Consider the following 16213-nt stretch of genomic DNA (forward strand, 5'->3'; position numbering starts at 1 on the left):
TTACTTGTATACAGTGAAATTGTCTTTGCCTGTCCTACTGTTTTGTTATCTCCAGCCACTGCAGTGACTGTAAAATTGTACTGCACTCCAGCAGTCAGCTCACTGATGTTTATATATGTTTCAGTGACACTGTCATTCCTCATTGCATTTCCATCAGTCCACTGTACTCTATAGAAGGAGCTGCTTCCCTCTGGTTCAGTCCACTTCAGAGACACTGAGGATGTTGTGAATGCAGTGACATTGAGATTCCTGACTGCTTCAGGCTCTGTGAGTGACAGAGAGGTGGATGCAAAGGAGAAAAGATGACAACGAAACATAATTCATCTAAGACAAAGTACAGGAGTAACATCATCAGAAAACCGCAGCAAAAATTGTACTGCACTCTAGCAGTCAGTGCAGTGACATTTATTTCTGTTTAATTGACATTGAGATTCTAGTTGGCTGTCTTATCAGTCCACTGTACTCTATAGAAGGAGCTGTTTCCTGCTGGTTTAGTCCAGCTCAGACACACAGAGGATGTGGTGAATACAGCGATAGTGAGGTTTCTGACTACTTGAGGCTCTGTGAGTTAGACAGGGATGATATGGGGAAAAAAAGAATTTTCAAATTGCATCTTACTATGTATCTTTGTGAAACCTATCATAAAGATGTGTAATTGTGTTTTTATGGACCATATTCCGAATTCTTCATTGAATCAAGATCACAGTAGTAATAGTGACAAGGATGTTATCAAGCTGATTCATCCATTCATCGAGTTTGATTGGCATTATGGGATCCACTTTCAGTTAGTGGTGTCACCACACTTCTTCGGGTCACCCTTGAGAGGTGACAAACCACCTCATTTCACTTCTGTCCCTCCTGGATCACCCAGCTTCTCACACTATAATGAAACATGCCACCCAGTGGAGAAAACTCATTTCAACTGCTGTTTCCATGACCTCATTCTTTCAGTCACTACCCAGAGGTTGTGACCGAAGCTAAGGATTGGACCAGTATTATCCAAAAAAAGGAAGATCTGGACTTTTGCTTCACATGTGAACTCTTTTGTTGTCACCATGGTCTAGTAGAATAACAACATCACTGTAGCTAACTTCCAAACTAGCAGTCAACCACAGTAACCTCAGATTGAGCTGAATCTCATCCAGCCTGTGTTATACCAACTTTAAACCACTCCAGTGCACACTGAAAACAGATGCCAACTTATTGGCCCTAAACCATAAGTTCTCCAACCTTTACCTTCTCTATGATGTAATTTCAGTGGCACTGATATTCCTGACTACTTCAGGCTCTGTGAGGGAGGAGGTGTCATAAGGGGAAATGAAGAGTTTTTAAAATCACTACATTGTAACTTTATTAAATTCTTCTTTGAGTCAAAGTCACAGTGATAACAGTGCAGCCAGAGCCTCGTTGCACCAGAAACACTTTCAAGTTGCCTCCATGCAGCTGCAAGTTCATCTAGCATCCTTGTGTTAAAGGATCCACCTTCATCCTTCACAGGTGACCAAAACACATCAGCTGACTCATCTTATAACAGAGTAACAGCAGTTTGACATAGAGACTTACTGAACCCTACAATGATATGTGAGGCAAGCCACCCTGTGAAGAAACCTCATTTCAGCTGCTGTACCATAATCTCAAAGTTTTAGCAAAAACAGAACTGGACATGTGATCTCACTTATCCATAAACCAGAACAACAACAGCAGCATCACTGCATCTGCTACCTGCACCAGCAGTCAACACAATCACTACCTGTCTCACCTTCACCAGGTGTCCTCAGCAGACTGTCATTAGCTGACAGTATGAACTACATTTAAATGCTTACTTACTTGTGTACTGAGAAACAGTGGTACTCTGTCCTTCAGTGTGATCATCATCTGCCACTGCAGTAATACTTATTGTATACTGGACACCAGGAGTCAGGTTAGTAATGGTGTTAAATGTTACACTGACAATGTAACTCTGATTTATATTTCCATCAGTCCACTGTACTCTATAGAAGGAGCTGCTTCCCTCTGGTTTAGTCCAGGTCAGAGTCATAGAGGATGTTGTGATTTCACTGACAGTGAGATTCCTGACTACTTCAGGCTCTGTGAGTGACAGAGAGGTGGACGCAAAGGAGAAAAGATGACAGTGATATATAATTCATCTAAGACCAAGTACAGAGGTAACAACATGGAAACCACAGTTAAAAAGGTTAACTGGAGGAGGGCTTAAACTGGATATAATGGCAACATATATTGATAAATACAGAAAGTGATGTATGACACATCTTACTTGTATACAGTGAAATTGTCTTTGCCTGTCCTACTGTTTTGTTATCTCCAGCCACTGCAGTGACTGTAAAATTGTACTGCACTCCAGCAGTCAGCTCACTGATGTTTATATATGTTTCAGTGACACTGTCATTCCTCATTGCATTTCCATCAGTCCACTGTACTCTATAGAAGGAGCTGCTTCCCTCTGGTTCAGTCCACTTCAGAGTCATAGAGGATGTTGTGATTTCAGTGGCACTGAGATTCCTGACTACTTCAGGCTCTGTGAGGGAGGAGGTGTCATAAGGGGAAATGAAGAGTTTTTAAAATCACGACATTGTAACTTTATTAAATTCTTCTTTGAGTCAAAGTCACAGTGATAACAGTGCAGCCAGAGCCTCGTTGCACCAGAAACACTTTCAAGTTGCCTCCATGCAGCTGCAAGTTCATCTAGCATCCTTGTGTTAAAGGATCCACCTTCATCCTTCACAGGTGACCAAAACACATCAGCTGACTCATCTTATAACAGAGTAACAGCAGTTTGACATAGAGACTTACTGAACCCTACAATGATATGTGAGGCAAGCCACCCTGTGAAGAAACCTCATTTCAGCTGCTGTACCATAATCTCAAAGTTTTAGCAAAAACAGAACTGGACATGTGATCTCACTTATCCATAAACCAGAACAACAACAGCAGCATCACTGCATCTGCTACCTGCACCAGCAGTCAACACAATCACTACCTGTCTCACCTTCACCAGGTGTCCTCAGCAGACTGTCATTAGCTGACAGTATGAACTACATTTAAATGCTTACTTACTTGTGTACTGAGAAACAGTGGTACTCTGTCCTTCAGTGTGATCATCATCTGCCACTGCAGTAATACTTATTGTATACTGGACACCAGGAGTCAGGTTAGTAATGGTGTTAAATGTTACACTGACAATGTAACTCTGATTTATATTTCCATCAGTCCACTGTACTCTATAGAAGGAGCTGCTTCCCTCTGGTTTAGTCAAGGTCAGAGTCATAGAGGATGTTGTGATTTCACTGACAGTGAGATTCCTGACTACTTCTGGCTCTGTGAGTGACAGAGAGGTGGACGCAAAGGAGAAAAGATGACAGTGATATATAATTCATCTAAGACCAAGTACAGAGGTAACAACATGGAAACCACAGTTAAAAAGGTTAACTGGAGGAGGGCTTAAACTGGATATAATGGCAACATATATTGATAAATACAGAAAGTGATGTATGACACATCTTACTTGTATACAGTGAAATTGTCTTTGCCTGTCCTACTGTTTTGTTATCTCCAGCCACTGCAGTGACTGTAAAATTGTACTGCACTCCAGCAGTCAGCTCACTGATGTTTATATATGTTTCAGTGACACTGTCATTCCTCATTGCATTTCCATCAGTCCACTGTACTCTATAGAAGGAGCTGCTTCCCTCTGGTTCAGTCCACTTCAGAGTCATAGAGGATGTTGTGATTTCAGTGGCACTGAGATTCCTGACTACTTCAGGCTCTGTGAGGGAGGAGGTGTCATAAGGGGAAATGAAGAGTTTTTAAAATCACGACATTGTAACTTTATTAAATTCTTCTTTGAGTCAAAGTCACAGTGATAACAGTGCAGCCAGAGCCTCGTTGCACCAGAAACACTTTCAAGTTGCCTCCATGCAGCTGCAAGTTCATCTAGCATCCTTGTGTTAAAGGATCCACCTTCATCCTTCACAGGTGACCAAAACACATCAGCTGACTCATCTTATAACAGAGTAACAGCAGTTTGACATAGAGACTTACTGAACCCTACAATGATATGTGAGGCAAGCCATCCTGTGAAGAAACCTCATTTCAGCTGCTGTACCATAATCTCAAAGTTTTAGCAAAAACAGAACTGGACATGTGATCTCACTTATCCATAAACCAGAACAACAACAGCAGCATCACTGCATCTGCTACCTGCACCAGCAGTCAACACAATCACTACCTGTCTCACCTTCACCAGGTGTCCTCAGCAGACTGTCATTAGCTGACAGTATGAACTACATTTAAATGCTTACTTACTTGTGTACTGAGAAACAGTGGTACTCTGTCCTTCAGTGTGATCATCATCTGCCACTGCAGTAATACTTATTGTATACTGGACACCAGGAGTCAGGTTAGTAATGGTGTTAAATGTTACACTGACAATGTAACTCTGATTTATATTTCCATCAGTCCACTGTACTCTATAGAAGGAGCTGCTTCCCTCTGGTTTAGTCCAGGTCAGAGACACAGTGGATGTTGTGAATGCAGTGACAGTGAGATTCCTGACTACTTCAGGCTCTGTAGTGACAGAGAGGTGGACGCAAAGGAGAAAAGATGACAGTGATATATAATTCATCTAAGACCAAGTACAGAAGTAACAACATGGAAACCACAGTTAAAAAGGTTAACTGGAGGAGGGCTTAAACTGGATATAATGGCAACATATATTGATAAATACAGAAAGTGATGTATGACACATCTTACTTGTATACAGTGAAATTGTCTTTGCCTGTCCTACTGTTTTGTTGTCTCCAGCCACTGCAGTGACTGTAAAATTGCACTGCACTCCAGCAGTCAGCTCACTGATGTTTATATATGTTTCAGTGACACTGTCATTCCTCATTGCATTTCCATCAGTCCACTGTACTCTATAGAAGGAGCTGCTTCCCTCTGGTTCAGTCCACTTCAGAGTCATAGAGGATGTTGTGATTTCAGTGGCACTGAGATTCCTGACTACTTCAGGCTCTGTGAGGGAGGAGGTGTCATAAGGGGAAATGAAGAGTTTTTAAAATCACGACATTGTAACTTTATTAAATTCTTCTTTGAGTCAAAGTCACAGTGATAACAGTGCAGCCAGAGCCTCGTTGCACCAGAAACACTTTCAAGTTGCCTCCATGCAGCTGCAAGTTCATCTAGCATCCTTGTGTTAAAGGATCCACCTTCATCCTTCACAGGTGACCAAAACACATCAGCTGACTCATCTTATAACAGAGTAACAGCAGTTTGACATAGAGACTTACTGAACCCTACAATGATATGTGAGGCAAGCCACCCTGTGAAGAAACCTCATTTCAGCTGCTGTACCATAATCTCAAAGTTTTAGCAAAAACAGAACTGGACATGTGATCTCACTTATCCATAAACCAGAACAACAACAGCAGCATCACTGCATCTGCTACCTGCACCAGCAGTCAACACAATCACTACCTGTCTCACCTTCACCAGGTGTCCTCAGCAGACTGTCATTAGCTGACAGTATGAACTACATTTAAATGCTTACTTACTTGTGTACTGAGAAACAGTGGTACTCTGTCCTTCAGTGTGATCATCATCTGCCACTGCAGTAATACTTATTGTATACTGGACACCAGGAGTCAGGTTAGTAATGGTGTTAAATGTTACACTGACAATGTAACTCTGATTTATATTTCCATCAGTCCACTGTACTCTATAGAAGGAGCTGCTTCCCTCTGGTTTAGTCCAGGTCAGAGTCATAGAGGATGTTGTGATTTCACTGACAGTGAGATTCCTGACTACTTCAGGCTCTGTGAGTGACAGAGAGGTGGACGCAAAGGAGAAAAGATGACAGTGATATATAATTCATCTAAGACCAAGTACAGAAGTAACAACATGGAAACCACAGTTAAAAAGGTTAACTGGAGGAGGGCTTAAACTGGATATAATGGCAACATATATTGATAAATGTAGAAAGTGATGTATGACACATCTTACTTGTATACAGTGAAATTGTCTTTGCCTGTCCTACTGTTTTGTTATCTCCAGCCACTGCAGTGACTGTAAAATTGTACTGCACTCCAGCAGTCAGCTCACTGATGTTTATATATGTTTCAGTGACACTGTCATTCCTCATTGCATTTCCATCAGTCCACTGTACTCTATAGAAGGAGCTGCTTCCCTCTGGTTCAGTCCACTTCAGAGTCATAGAGGATGTTGTGATTTCAGTGGCACTGAGATTCCTGACTACTTCAGGCTCTGTGAGGGAGGAGGTGTCATAAGGGGAAATGAAGAGTTTTTAAAATCACGACATTGTAACTTTATTAAATTCTTCTTTGAGTCAAAGTCACAGTGATAACAGTGCAGCCAGAGCCTCGTTGCACCAGAAACACTTTCAAGTTGCCTCCATGCAGCTGCAAGTTCATCTAGCATCCTTGTGTTAAAGGATCCACCTTCATCCTTCACAGGTGACCAAAACACATCAGCTGACTCATCTTATAACAGAGTAACAGCAGTTTGACATAGAGACTTACTGAACCCTACAATGATATGTGAGGCAAGCCACCCTGTGAAGAAACCTCATTTCAGCTGCTGTACCATAATCTCAAAGTTTTAGCAAAAACAGAACTGGACATGTGATCTCACTTATCCATAAACCAGAACAACAACAGCAGCATCACTGCATCTGCTATCTGCACCAGCAGTCAACACAATCACTACCTGTCTCACCTTCACCAGGTGTCCTCAGCAGACTGTCATTAGCTGACAGTATGAACTACATTTAAATGCTTACTTACTTGTGTACTGAGAAACAGTGGTACTCTGTCCTTCAGTGTGATCATCATCTGCCACTGCAGTAATACTTATTGTATACTGGACACCAGGAGTCAGGTTAGTAATGGTGTTAAATGTTACACTGACAATGTAACTCTGATTTATATTTCCATCAGTCCACTGTACTCTATAGAAGGAGCTGCTTCCCTCTGGTTTAGTCCAGGTCAGAGTCATAGAGGATGTTGTGATTTCACTGACAGTGAGATTCCTGACTACTTCAGGCTCTGTGAGTGACAGAGAGGTGGACGCAAAGGAGAAAAGATGACAGTGATATATAATTCATCTAAGACCAAGTACAGAGGTAACAACATGGAAACCACAGTTAAAAAGGTTAACTGGAGGAGGGCTTAAACTGGATATAATGGCAACATATATTGATAAATACAGAAAGTGATGTATGACACATCTTACTTGTATACAGTGAAATTGTCTTTGCCTGTCCTACTGTTTTTTTATCTCCAGCCACTGCAGTGACTGTAAAATTGTACTGCACTCCAGCAGTCAGCTCACTGATGTTTATATATGTTTCAGTGACACTGTCATTCCTCATTGCATTTCCATCAGTCCACTGTACTCTATAGAAGGAGCTGCTTCCCTCTGGTTCAGTCCACTTCAGAGTCATAGAGGATGTTGTGATTTCAGTGGCACTGAGATTCCTGACTACTTCAGGCTCTGTGAGGGAGGAGGTGTCATAAGGGGAAATGAAGAGTTTTTAAAATCACGACATTGTAACTTTATTAAATTCTTCTTTGAGTCAAAGTCACAGTGATAACAGTGCAGCCAGAGCCTCGTTGCACCAGAAACACTTTCAAGTTGCCTCCATGCAGCTGCAAGTTCATCTAGCATCCTTGTGTTAAAGGATCCACCTTCATCCTTCACAGGTGACCAAAACACATCAGCTGACTCATCTTATAACAGAGTAACAGCAGTTTGACATAGAGACTTACTGAACCCTACAATGATATGTGAGGCAAGCCACCCTGTGAAGAAACCTCATTTCAGCTGCTGTACCATAATCTCAAAGTTTTAGCAAAAACAGAACTGGACATGTGATCTCACTTATCCATAAACCAGAACAACAACAGCAGCATCACTGCATCTGCTACCTGCACCAGCAGTCAACACAATCACTACCTGTCTCACCTTCACCAGGTGTCCTCAGCAGACTGTCATTAGCTGACAGTATGAACTACATTTAAATGCTTACTTACTTGTGTACTGAGAAACAGTGGTACTCTGTCCTTCAGTGTGATCATCATCTGCCACTGCAGTAATACTTATTGTATACTGGACACCAGGAGTCAGGTTAGTAATGGTGTTAAATGTTACACTGACAATGTAACTCTGATTTATATTTCCATCAGTCCACTGTACTCTATAGAAGGAGCTGCTTCCCTCTGGTTTAGTCCAGGTCAGAGTCATAGAGGATGTTGTGATTTCACTGACAGTGAGATTCCTGACTACTTCAGGCTCTGTGAGTGACAGAGAGGTGGATGCAAAGGAGAAAAGATGACAGTGATATATAATTCATCTAAGACCAAGTACAGAGGTAACAACATGGAAACCACAGTTAAAAAGGTTAACTGGAGGAGGGCTTAAACTGGATATAATGGCAACATATATTGATAAATACAGAAAGTGATGTATGACACATCTTACTTGTATACAGTGAAATTGGGTTTGCCTGTCCTACTGTTTTGTTATCTCCAGCCACTGCAGTGACTGTAAAATTGTACTGCACTCCAGCAGTCAGCTCACTGATGTTTATATATGTTTCAGTGACACTGTCATTCCTCATTGCATTTCCATCAGTCCACTGTACTCTATAGAAGGAGCTGCTTCCCTCTGGTTCAGTCCACTTCAGAGTCATAGAGGATGTTGTGATTTCAGTGGCACTGAGATTCCTGACTACTTCAGGCTCTGTGAGGGAGGAGGTGTCATAAGGGGAAATGAAGAGTTTTTAAAATCACGACATTGTAACTTTATTAAATTCTTCTTTGAGTCAAAGTCACAGTGATAACAGTGCAGCCAGAGCCTCGTTGCACCAGAAACACTTTCAAGTTGCCTCCATGCAGCTGCAAGTTCATCTAGCATCCTTGTGTTAAAGGATCCACCTTCATCCTTCACAGGTGACCAAAACACATCAGCTGACTCATCTTATAACAGAGTAACAGCAGTTTGACATAGAGACTTACTGAACCCTACAATGATATGTGAGGCAAGCCACCCTGTGAAGAAACCTCATTTCAGCTGCTGTACCATAATCTCAAAGTTTTAGCAAAAACAGAACTGGACATGTGATCTCACTTATCCATAAACCAGAACAACAACAGCAGCATCACTGCATCTGCTACCTGCACCAGCAGTCAACACAATCACTACCTGTCTCACCTTCACCAGGTGTCCTCAGCAGACTGTCATTAGCTGACAGTATGAACTACATTTAAATGCTTACTTACTTGTGTACTGAGAAACAGTGGTACTCTGTCCTTCAGTGTGATCATCATCTGCCACTGCAGTAATACTTATTGTATACTGGACACCAGGAGTCAGGTTAGTAATGGTGTTAAATGTTACACTGACAATGTAACTCTGATTTATATTTCCATCAGTCCACTGTACTCTATAGAAGGAGCTGCTTCCCTCTGGTTTAGTCCAGGTCAGAGACACAGTGGATGTTGTGATTTCACTGACAGTGAGATTCCTGACTACTTCAGGCTCTGTGAGTGACAGAGAGGTGGACGCAAAGGAGAAAAGATGACAGTGATATATAATTCATCTAAGACCAAGTACAGAAGTAACAACATGGAAACCACAGTTAAAAAGGTTAACTGGAGCAGGGCTTAAACTGGATATAATGGCAACATATATTGATAAATGTAGAAAGTGATGTATGACACATCTTACTTGTATACAGTGAAATTGTCTTTGCCTGTCCTACTGTTTTGTTATCTCCAGCCACTGCAGTGACTGTAAAATTGTACTGCACTCCAGCAGTCAGCTCACTGATGTTTATATATGTTTCAGTGACACTGTCATTCCTCATTGCATTTCCATCAGTCCACTGTACTCTATAGAAGGAGCTGCTTCCCTCTGGTTCAGTCCACTTCAGAGTCATAGAGGATGTTGTGATTTCAGTGGCACTGAGATTCCTGACTACTTCAGGCTCTGTGAGTGACAGAGAGGTGGATGCAAAGGAGAAAAGATGACAGTGAAACATACAATTAACAGGCACAACACTACATAAGAAAAAACAATGTAAATTATATGTTAGAAAGGTTAACTGGAGGAGAACCACTAATGGTGCATCCATAATGGCAACATATAATAATAAATGCAGTTAGTGATGTATGACACATCTTACTTGTATACAGTGAAATTGTCTTTGCCTGTCCTACTGTTTTGTTATCTCCAGCCACTGCAGTGACTGTAAAATTGTACTGCACTCCAGCAGTCAGCTCACGGATGTTTATATGTGTTTCAGTGACACTGTCATTCCTCATTGCACTTCCATCAGTCCACTGTACTCTATAGAAGGAGCTGCTTCCCTCTGGTTCAGTCCAGGTCAGAGTCATAGAGGATGTTGTGATTTCAGTGGCACTGAGATTCCTGACTACTTCAGGCTCTGTGAGGGAGGAGGTGTCATAAGGGGAAATGAAGAGTTTTTAAAATCACGACATTGTAACTTTATTAAATTCTTCTTTGAGTCAAAGTCACAGTGATAACAGTGCAGCCAGAGCCTCGTTGCACCAGAAACACTTTCAAGTTGCCTCCATGCAGCTGCAAGTTCATCTAGCATCCTTGTGTTAAAGGATCCACCTTCATCCTTCACAGGTGACCAAAACACATCAGCTGACTCATCTTATAACAGAGTAACAGCAGTTTGACATAGAGACTTACTGAACCCTACAATGATATGTGAGGCAAGCCACCCTGTGAAGAAACCTCATTTCAGCTGCTGTACCATAATCTCAAAGTTTTAGCAAAAACAGAACTGGACATGTGATCTCACTTATCCATAAACCAGAACAACAACAGCAGCATCACTGCATCTGCTACCTGCACCAGCAGTCAACACAATCACTACCTGTCTCACCTTCACCAGGTGTCCTCAGCAGACTGTCATTAGCTGACAGTATGAACTAAATTTAAATGCTTACTTACTTGTGTACTGAGAAACAGTGGTACTCTGTCCTTCAGTGTGATCATCATCTGCCACTGCAGTAATACTTATTGTATACTGGACACCAGGAGTCAGGTTAGTAATGGTGTTAAATGTTACACTGACAATGTAACTCTGATTTATATTTCCATCAGTCCACTGTACTCTATAGAAGGAGCTGCTTCCCTCTGGTTTAGTCCAGGTCAGAGTCATAGAGGATGTTGTGATTTCACTGACAGTGAGATTCCTGACTACTTCAGGCTCTGTGAGTGACAGAGAGGTGGACGCAAAGGAGAAAAGATGACAGTGATATATAATTCATCTAAGACCAAGTACAGAGGTAACAACATGGAAACCACAGTTAAAAAGGTTAACTGGAGGAGGGCTTAAACTGGCTATAATGGCAACATATATTGATAAATACAGAAAGTGATGTATGACACATCTTACTTGTATACAGTGAAATTGTCTTTGCCTGTCCTACTGTTTTGTTATCTCCAGCCACTGCAGTGACTGTAAAATTGTACTGCACTCCAGCAGTCAGCTCACGGATGTTTATATGTGTTTCAGTGACACTGTCATTCCTCATTGCATTTCCATCAGTCCACTGTACTCTATAGAAGGAGCTGCTTCCCTCTGGTTCAGTCCACTTCAGAGTCATAGAGGATGTTGTGATTTCAGTGGCACTGAGATTCCTGACTACTTCAGGCTCTGTGAGGGAGGAGGTGTCATAAGGGGAAATGAAGAGTTTTTAAAATCACGACATTGTAACTTTATTAAATTCTTCTTTGAGTCAAAGTCACAGTGATAACAGTGCAGCCAGAGCCTCGTTGCACCAGAAACACTTTCAAGTTGCCTCCATGCAGCTGCAAGTTCATCTAGCATCCTTGTGTTAAAGGATCCACCTTCATCCTTCACAGGTGACCAAACCACATCAGCTGACTCATCTTATAACAGAGTAACAGCAGTTTGACATAGAGACTTACTGAACCCTACAATGATATGTGAGGCAAGCCACCCTGTGAAGAAACCTCATTTCAGCTGCTGTACCATAATCTCAAAGTTTTAGCAAAAACAGAACTGGACATGTGATCTCACTTATCCATAAACCAGAACAACAACAGCATCACTGCATCTGCTACCTGCACCAGCAGTCAACACAATCACTACCTGTCTCACCTTCACCAGGTGTCCTCAGCAGACTGTCATTAGCTGACAGTATGAACTACATTTAAATGCTTACTTACTTGTGTACTGAGAAACAGTGGTACTCTGTCCTTCAGTGTGATCATCATCTGCCACTGCAGTAATACTTATTGTATACTGGACACCAGGAGTCAGGTTAGTAATGGTGTTAAATGTTACACTGACAATGTAACTCTGATTTATATTTCCATCAGTCCACTGTACTCTATAGAAGGAGCTGCTTCCCTCTGGTTTAGTCCAGGTCAGAGTCATAGAGGATGTTGTGAGTTCACTGACAGTGAGATTCCTGACTACTTCAGGCTCTGTGAGTGACAGAGAGGTGGACGCAAAGGAGAAAAGATGACAGTGGTATATAATTCATCTAAGACCAAGTACAGAGGTAACAACATGGAAACCACAGTTAAAAAGGTTAACTGGAGGAGGGCTTAAACTGGATATAATGGCAACATATATTGATAAATACAGAAAGTGATGTATGACACATCTTACTTGTATACAGTGAAATTGTCTTTGCCTGTCCTACTGTTTTGTTATCTCCAGCCACTGCAGTGACTGTAAAATTGTACTGCACTCCAGCAGTCAGCTCACTGATGTTTATATATGTTTCAGTGACACTGTCATTCCTCATTGCATTTCCATAAGTCCACTGTACTCTATAGAAGGAGCTGCTTCCCTCTGGTTCAGTCCACTTCAGAGTCATAGAGGATGTTGTGATTTCAGTGGCACTGAGATTCCTGACTACTTCAGGCTCTGTGAGTGACAGAGAGGTGGATGCAAAGGAGAAAAGATGACAGTGAAACATACAATTAACAGGCACAACACTACATAAGAAAAAACAATGTAAATTATATGTTAGAAAGGTTAACTGGAGGAGAACCACTAATGGTGCATCCATAATGGCAACATATAATAATAAATGCAGTTAGTGATGTATGACACATCTTACTTGTATACAGTGAAATTGTCTTTGCCTGTCCTACTGTTTTGTTATCTCCAGCCACTGCAGTGACTGTAAAATTGTACTGCACTCCAGCAGTCAGCTCACGGATGTTTATATGTGTTTCACTGACACTGTCATTCCTCATTGCATTTCCATCAGTCCACTGTACTCTATAGAAGGAGCTGCTTCCCTCTGGTTCAGTCCACTTCAGAGTCATAGAGGATGTTGTGATTTCAGTGGCACTGAGATTCCTGACTACTTCAGGCTCTGTGAGGGAGGAGGTGTCATAAGGGGAAATGAAGAGTTTTTAAAATCACTACATTGTAACTTTATTAAATTCTTCTTTGAGTCAAAGTCACAGTGATAACAGTGCAGCCAGAGCCTCGTTGCACCAGAAACACTTTCAAGTTGCCTCCATGCAGCTGCAAGTTCATCTAGCATCCTTGTGTTAAAGAATCCACCTTCATCCTTCACAGGTGACCAAACCACATCAGCTGACTCATCTTATAACAGAGTAACAGCAGCTTGACATAGAGACTTACTGAACCCTACAATGATATGTGAGGCAAGCCACCCTATGAAGAAACCTCATTTCAGCTGCTGTACCATAATCTCAAAGTTTTAGCAAAAACAGAACTGGACATGTGATCTCACTTATCCATAAACCAGAACAACAACAGCAGCATCACTGCATCTGCTACCTGCACCAGCAGTCAACACAATCACTACCTGTCTCACCTTCACCAGGTGTCCTCAGCAGACTGTCATTAGCTGACAGTATGAACTACATTTAAATGCTTACTTACTTGTGTACTGAGAAACAGTGGTACTCTGTCCTTCAGTGTGATCATCATCTGCCACTGCAGTAATACTTATTGTATACTGGACACCAGGAGTCAGGTTAGTAATGGTGTTAAATGTTACACTGACAATGTAACTCTGATTTATATTTCCATCAGTCCACTGTACTCTATAGAAGGAGCTGCTTCCCTCTGGTTTAGTCCAGGTCAGAGTCATAGAGGATGTTGTGATTTCACTGACAGTGAGATTCCTGACTACTTCAGGCTCTGTGTAATTTGTGTATGACAAAGCACATGAAAAACACTACATAGGAAAGTTGAAAATATAACTTAATGTAAATATCCTCTGAATCTGAGAGCGAATAAATGGTAAGAGTCTTTTTGAAGGAAAAGGCTGAGCAATGTGACTCTTTGATAGATCAAAAACTTTTGTCCAAATGTCATAAAATGGTTACACTGGAAGTAGATCGTTTTTAAATGCACTCAATCAATGCTACAAATATTCACAGTTATTTGCAGATATTTGGAGTCAGACAATAAGAATTCTATTGATCATCTTACAATGTAAGCCAAAATTAAATGCATACTTACTTGTGTGCTGAGAAATTTCTGCACTTGCTGCTTCAGTAAGGCCATCATCTGCCACTGCAGTTACAGATATTTTGTACTGGATCCCAGGATTCAGGTCAGTAATGGTTTTAGATGTTTCAGTTACATTTACAGTCAGATTGGTTTCTCCACCTGTCCACTGTACTCTATAGAAGGAGATGTTTCCCTCTGATTTAGTCCAGGTGAGATTTATAGAGGTTGTTGTGATTCCAGTGACATTAAGACCGCTGACTACTGCAGGCCCTGTGAGTGACAGAGAGGTGGGTAGGGGAGAAAATATTGGTATTTTAGGTCTTCATCACTCATCATATGTGTAACACATTATTATCATCTCTTATTTCTGTTTATTCATACTGAGAGCACTTTGTTTGCAGTCGTACAAACAACAAGATGCTGAATCTTTAATATAACATGCTTTAGATAATTCACTGTATAAAGTAATTGTTGATGACTGGAATACAAGTGATTTGACAAAGTAAATTGACTTACTAGTTGTGACCACTTTGCAGCAGTTCAAACAATCAATGGAGATATTATAGACAGCTCCAGGAATCAGACCAACTAGCGTACCATTTCCAGATATGTTTGAAACCGATAAGGTGCAGTTTGGCTTAGATTGAATCGTGACTGTTGTGTCTGTTGTTAACAATATTGTTTGATTGCTGTCACATTCACCATCTATGAGATAGGCGAACGAGGACAAGAACAAGAAGAAAAACAAGACCAAAAAGAAGAAATGAGCACAACTAGATTTTTTAAAAAGCAAAATTTCTTAAAAAAAACTTCTTTGACAGGTGTGAAGTAATTAACAAGCCTACATTAAACACCAAATATGGTACTGTGTGAGAGCTTGTATTTCTTTAAATATGCAGAGACAAATGAACAGAAATGTGGCACATGAAACTAAATAGGGAAACAGCAAGTCTGTACTTACCGGCACATGCGGCTCGGGAGTTCTGTAGGGATAAAGACAGAGAAAAACAAGGTAAATCATTTTGCACCAGAAGAGGTCAGTATTGAGTTTGGAACAACCTCAAAGCATCAACCAGAAACCAAACCACCTGTTCAATGTCACAGGGCGTCAGAGAAGTTAGTGACGACTGATAGAACAAGCCTGATATGAAAGCCTTGAAATCATTAAATGGAACTCTTGTTGAAGCGGTAAGATTTCCTCGGTTTATTAAATAACAACCTTTTATAACCCCATGCCACACATGATATGAGATGTGGTTCCTCCAGTGAGACGACACAGTGATGCACCTTTCTGGTCACATTGTTTGGGTTGGGTTTTCTCATATTTGATCAGATGTTTCCTGATTAAAATAAGGCAACATTACTAACTGAAGACATTATTGTACTGAAGCATTTTTTATTTCATTTTGCACTGAAACATCAAGCAGTTTAATGTATTTTTTAAAGAGCAATGTGCAGTAACAGCAGTCAGAAAAGCAGTGCTTTACTGCCCTCTGTGGTTGAATGTTTCAGGCCTCTGACAGAAATGTGCTCTGTTACACCTGTAACCACACCCAACAGTGATGTCACAATACACCTGCACATCACTGCAGCAAGATAAGAAATGACCTTACTGGAGGTCAGCAAAAAAGGGTTTTTTTCACCAGATGTTATGTTTTTCTTTTCAGA

The 16213-nt window shown here is 41.1% G+C and overlaps 1 protein-coding gene across 4 annotated transcripts in view; it reads right to left on the bottom strand.

Moving 5' to 3' along the window:
• Nucleotides 1-16213, bottom strand: part of ptprja (protein tyrosine phosphatase receptor type Ja) — a 48187-nt gene that overhangs the window by 17004 nt on the left and 14970 nt on the right. Inside the window, exons 1-13 of one of the 4 annotated variants that reach the window (XM_042412651.1) lie at nucleotides 13170-13263; nucleotides 12713-12973; nucleotides 12265-12525; nucleotides 11468-11728; nucleotides 11020-11280; nucleotides 10220-10480; nucleotides 9763-10023; nucleotides 6019-6279; nucleotides 5571-5831; nucleotides 4771-5031; nucleotides 4324-4584; nucleotides 3524-3784; nucleotides 2276-2536 (exon numbers count right to left, since the gene is read on the bottom strand). In XM_042412651.1, the coding sequence (XP_042268585.1) occupies nucleotides 2276-2536; nucleotides 3524-3784; nucleotides 4324-4584; nucleotides 4771-5031; nucleotides 5571-5831; nucleotides 6019-6279; nucleotides 9763-10023; nucleotides 10220-10480; nucleotides 11020-11280; nucleotides 11468-11728; nucleotides 12265-12525; nucleotides 12713-12923 (3082 nt within the window). In that variant the 5' untranslated portion in view covers nucleotides 12924-12973; nucleotides 13170-13263. Of the gene's footprint in view, nucleotides 1-4; nucleotides 1816-2275; nucleotides 2537-3523; nucleotides 3785-4323; nucleotides 4585-4770; nucleotides 5032-5570; nucleotides 5832-6018; nucleotides 6280-9762; nucleotides 10024-10219; nucleotides 10481-11019; nucleotides 11281-11467; nucleotides 11729-12264; nucleotides 12526-12712; nucleotides 12974-13169; nucleotides 13264-14554; nucleotides 14816-15061; nucleotides 15251-15506; nucleotides 15529-16213 lie in introns of those variants that run through there. The other 3 variants (XM_042412649.1, XM_042412650.1, XM_042412648.1) reach the window with 3 other exon arrangements.

The sequence above is a fragment of the Thunnus maccoyii genome, chromosome 5 (genome assembly GCF_910596095.1).
Source record: "Thunnus maccoyii chromosome 5, fThuMac1.1, whole genome shotgun sequence".
NCBI lineage: Eukaryota > Metazoa > Chordata > Actinopteri > Scombriformes > Scombridae > Thunnus > Thunnus maccoyii.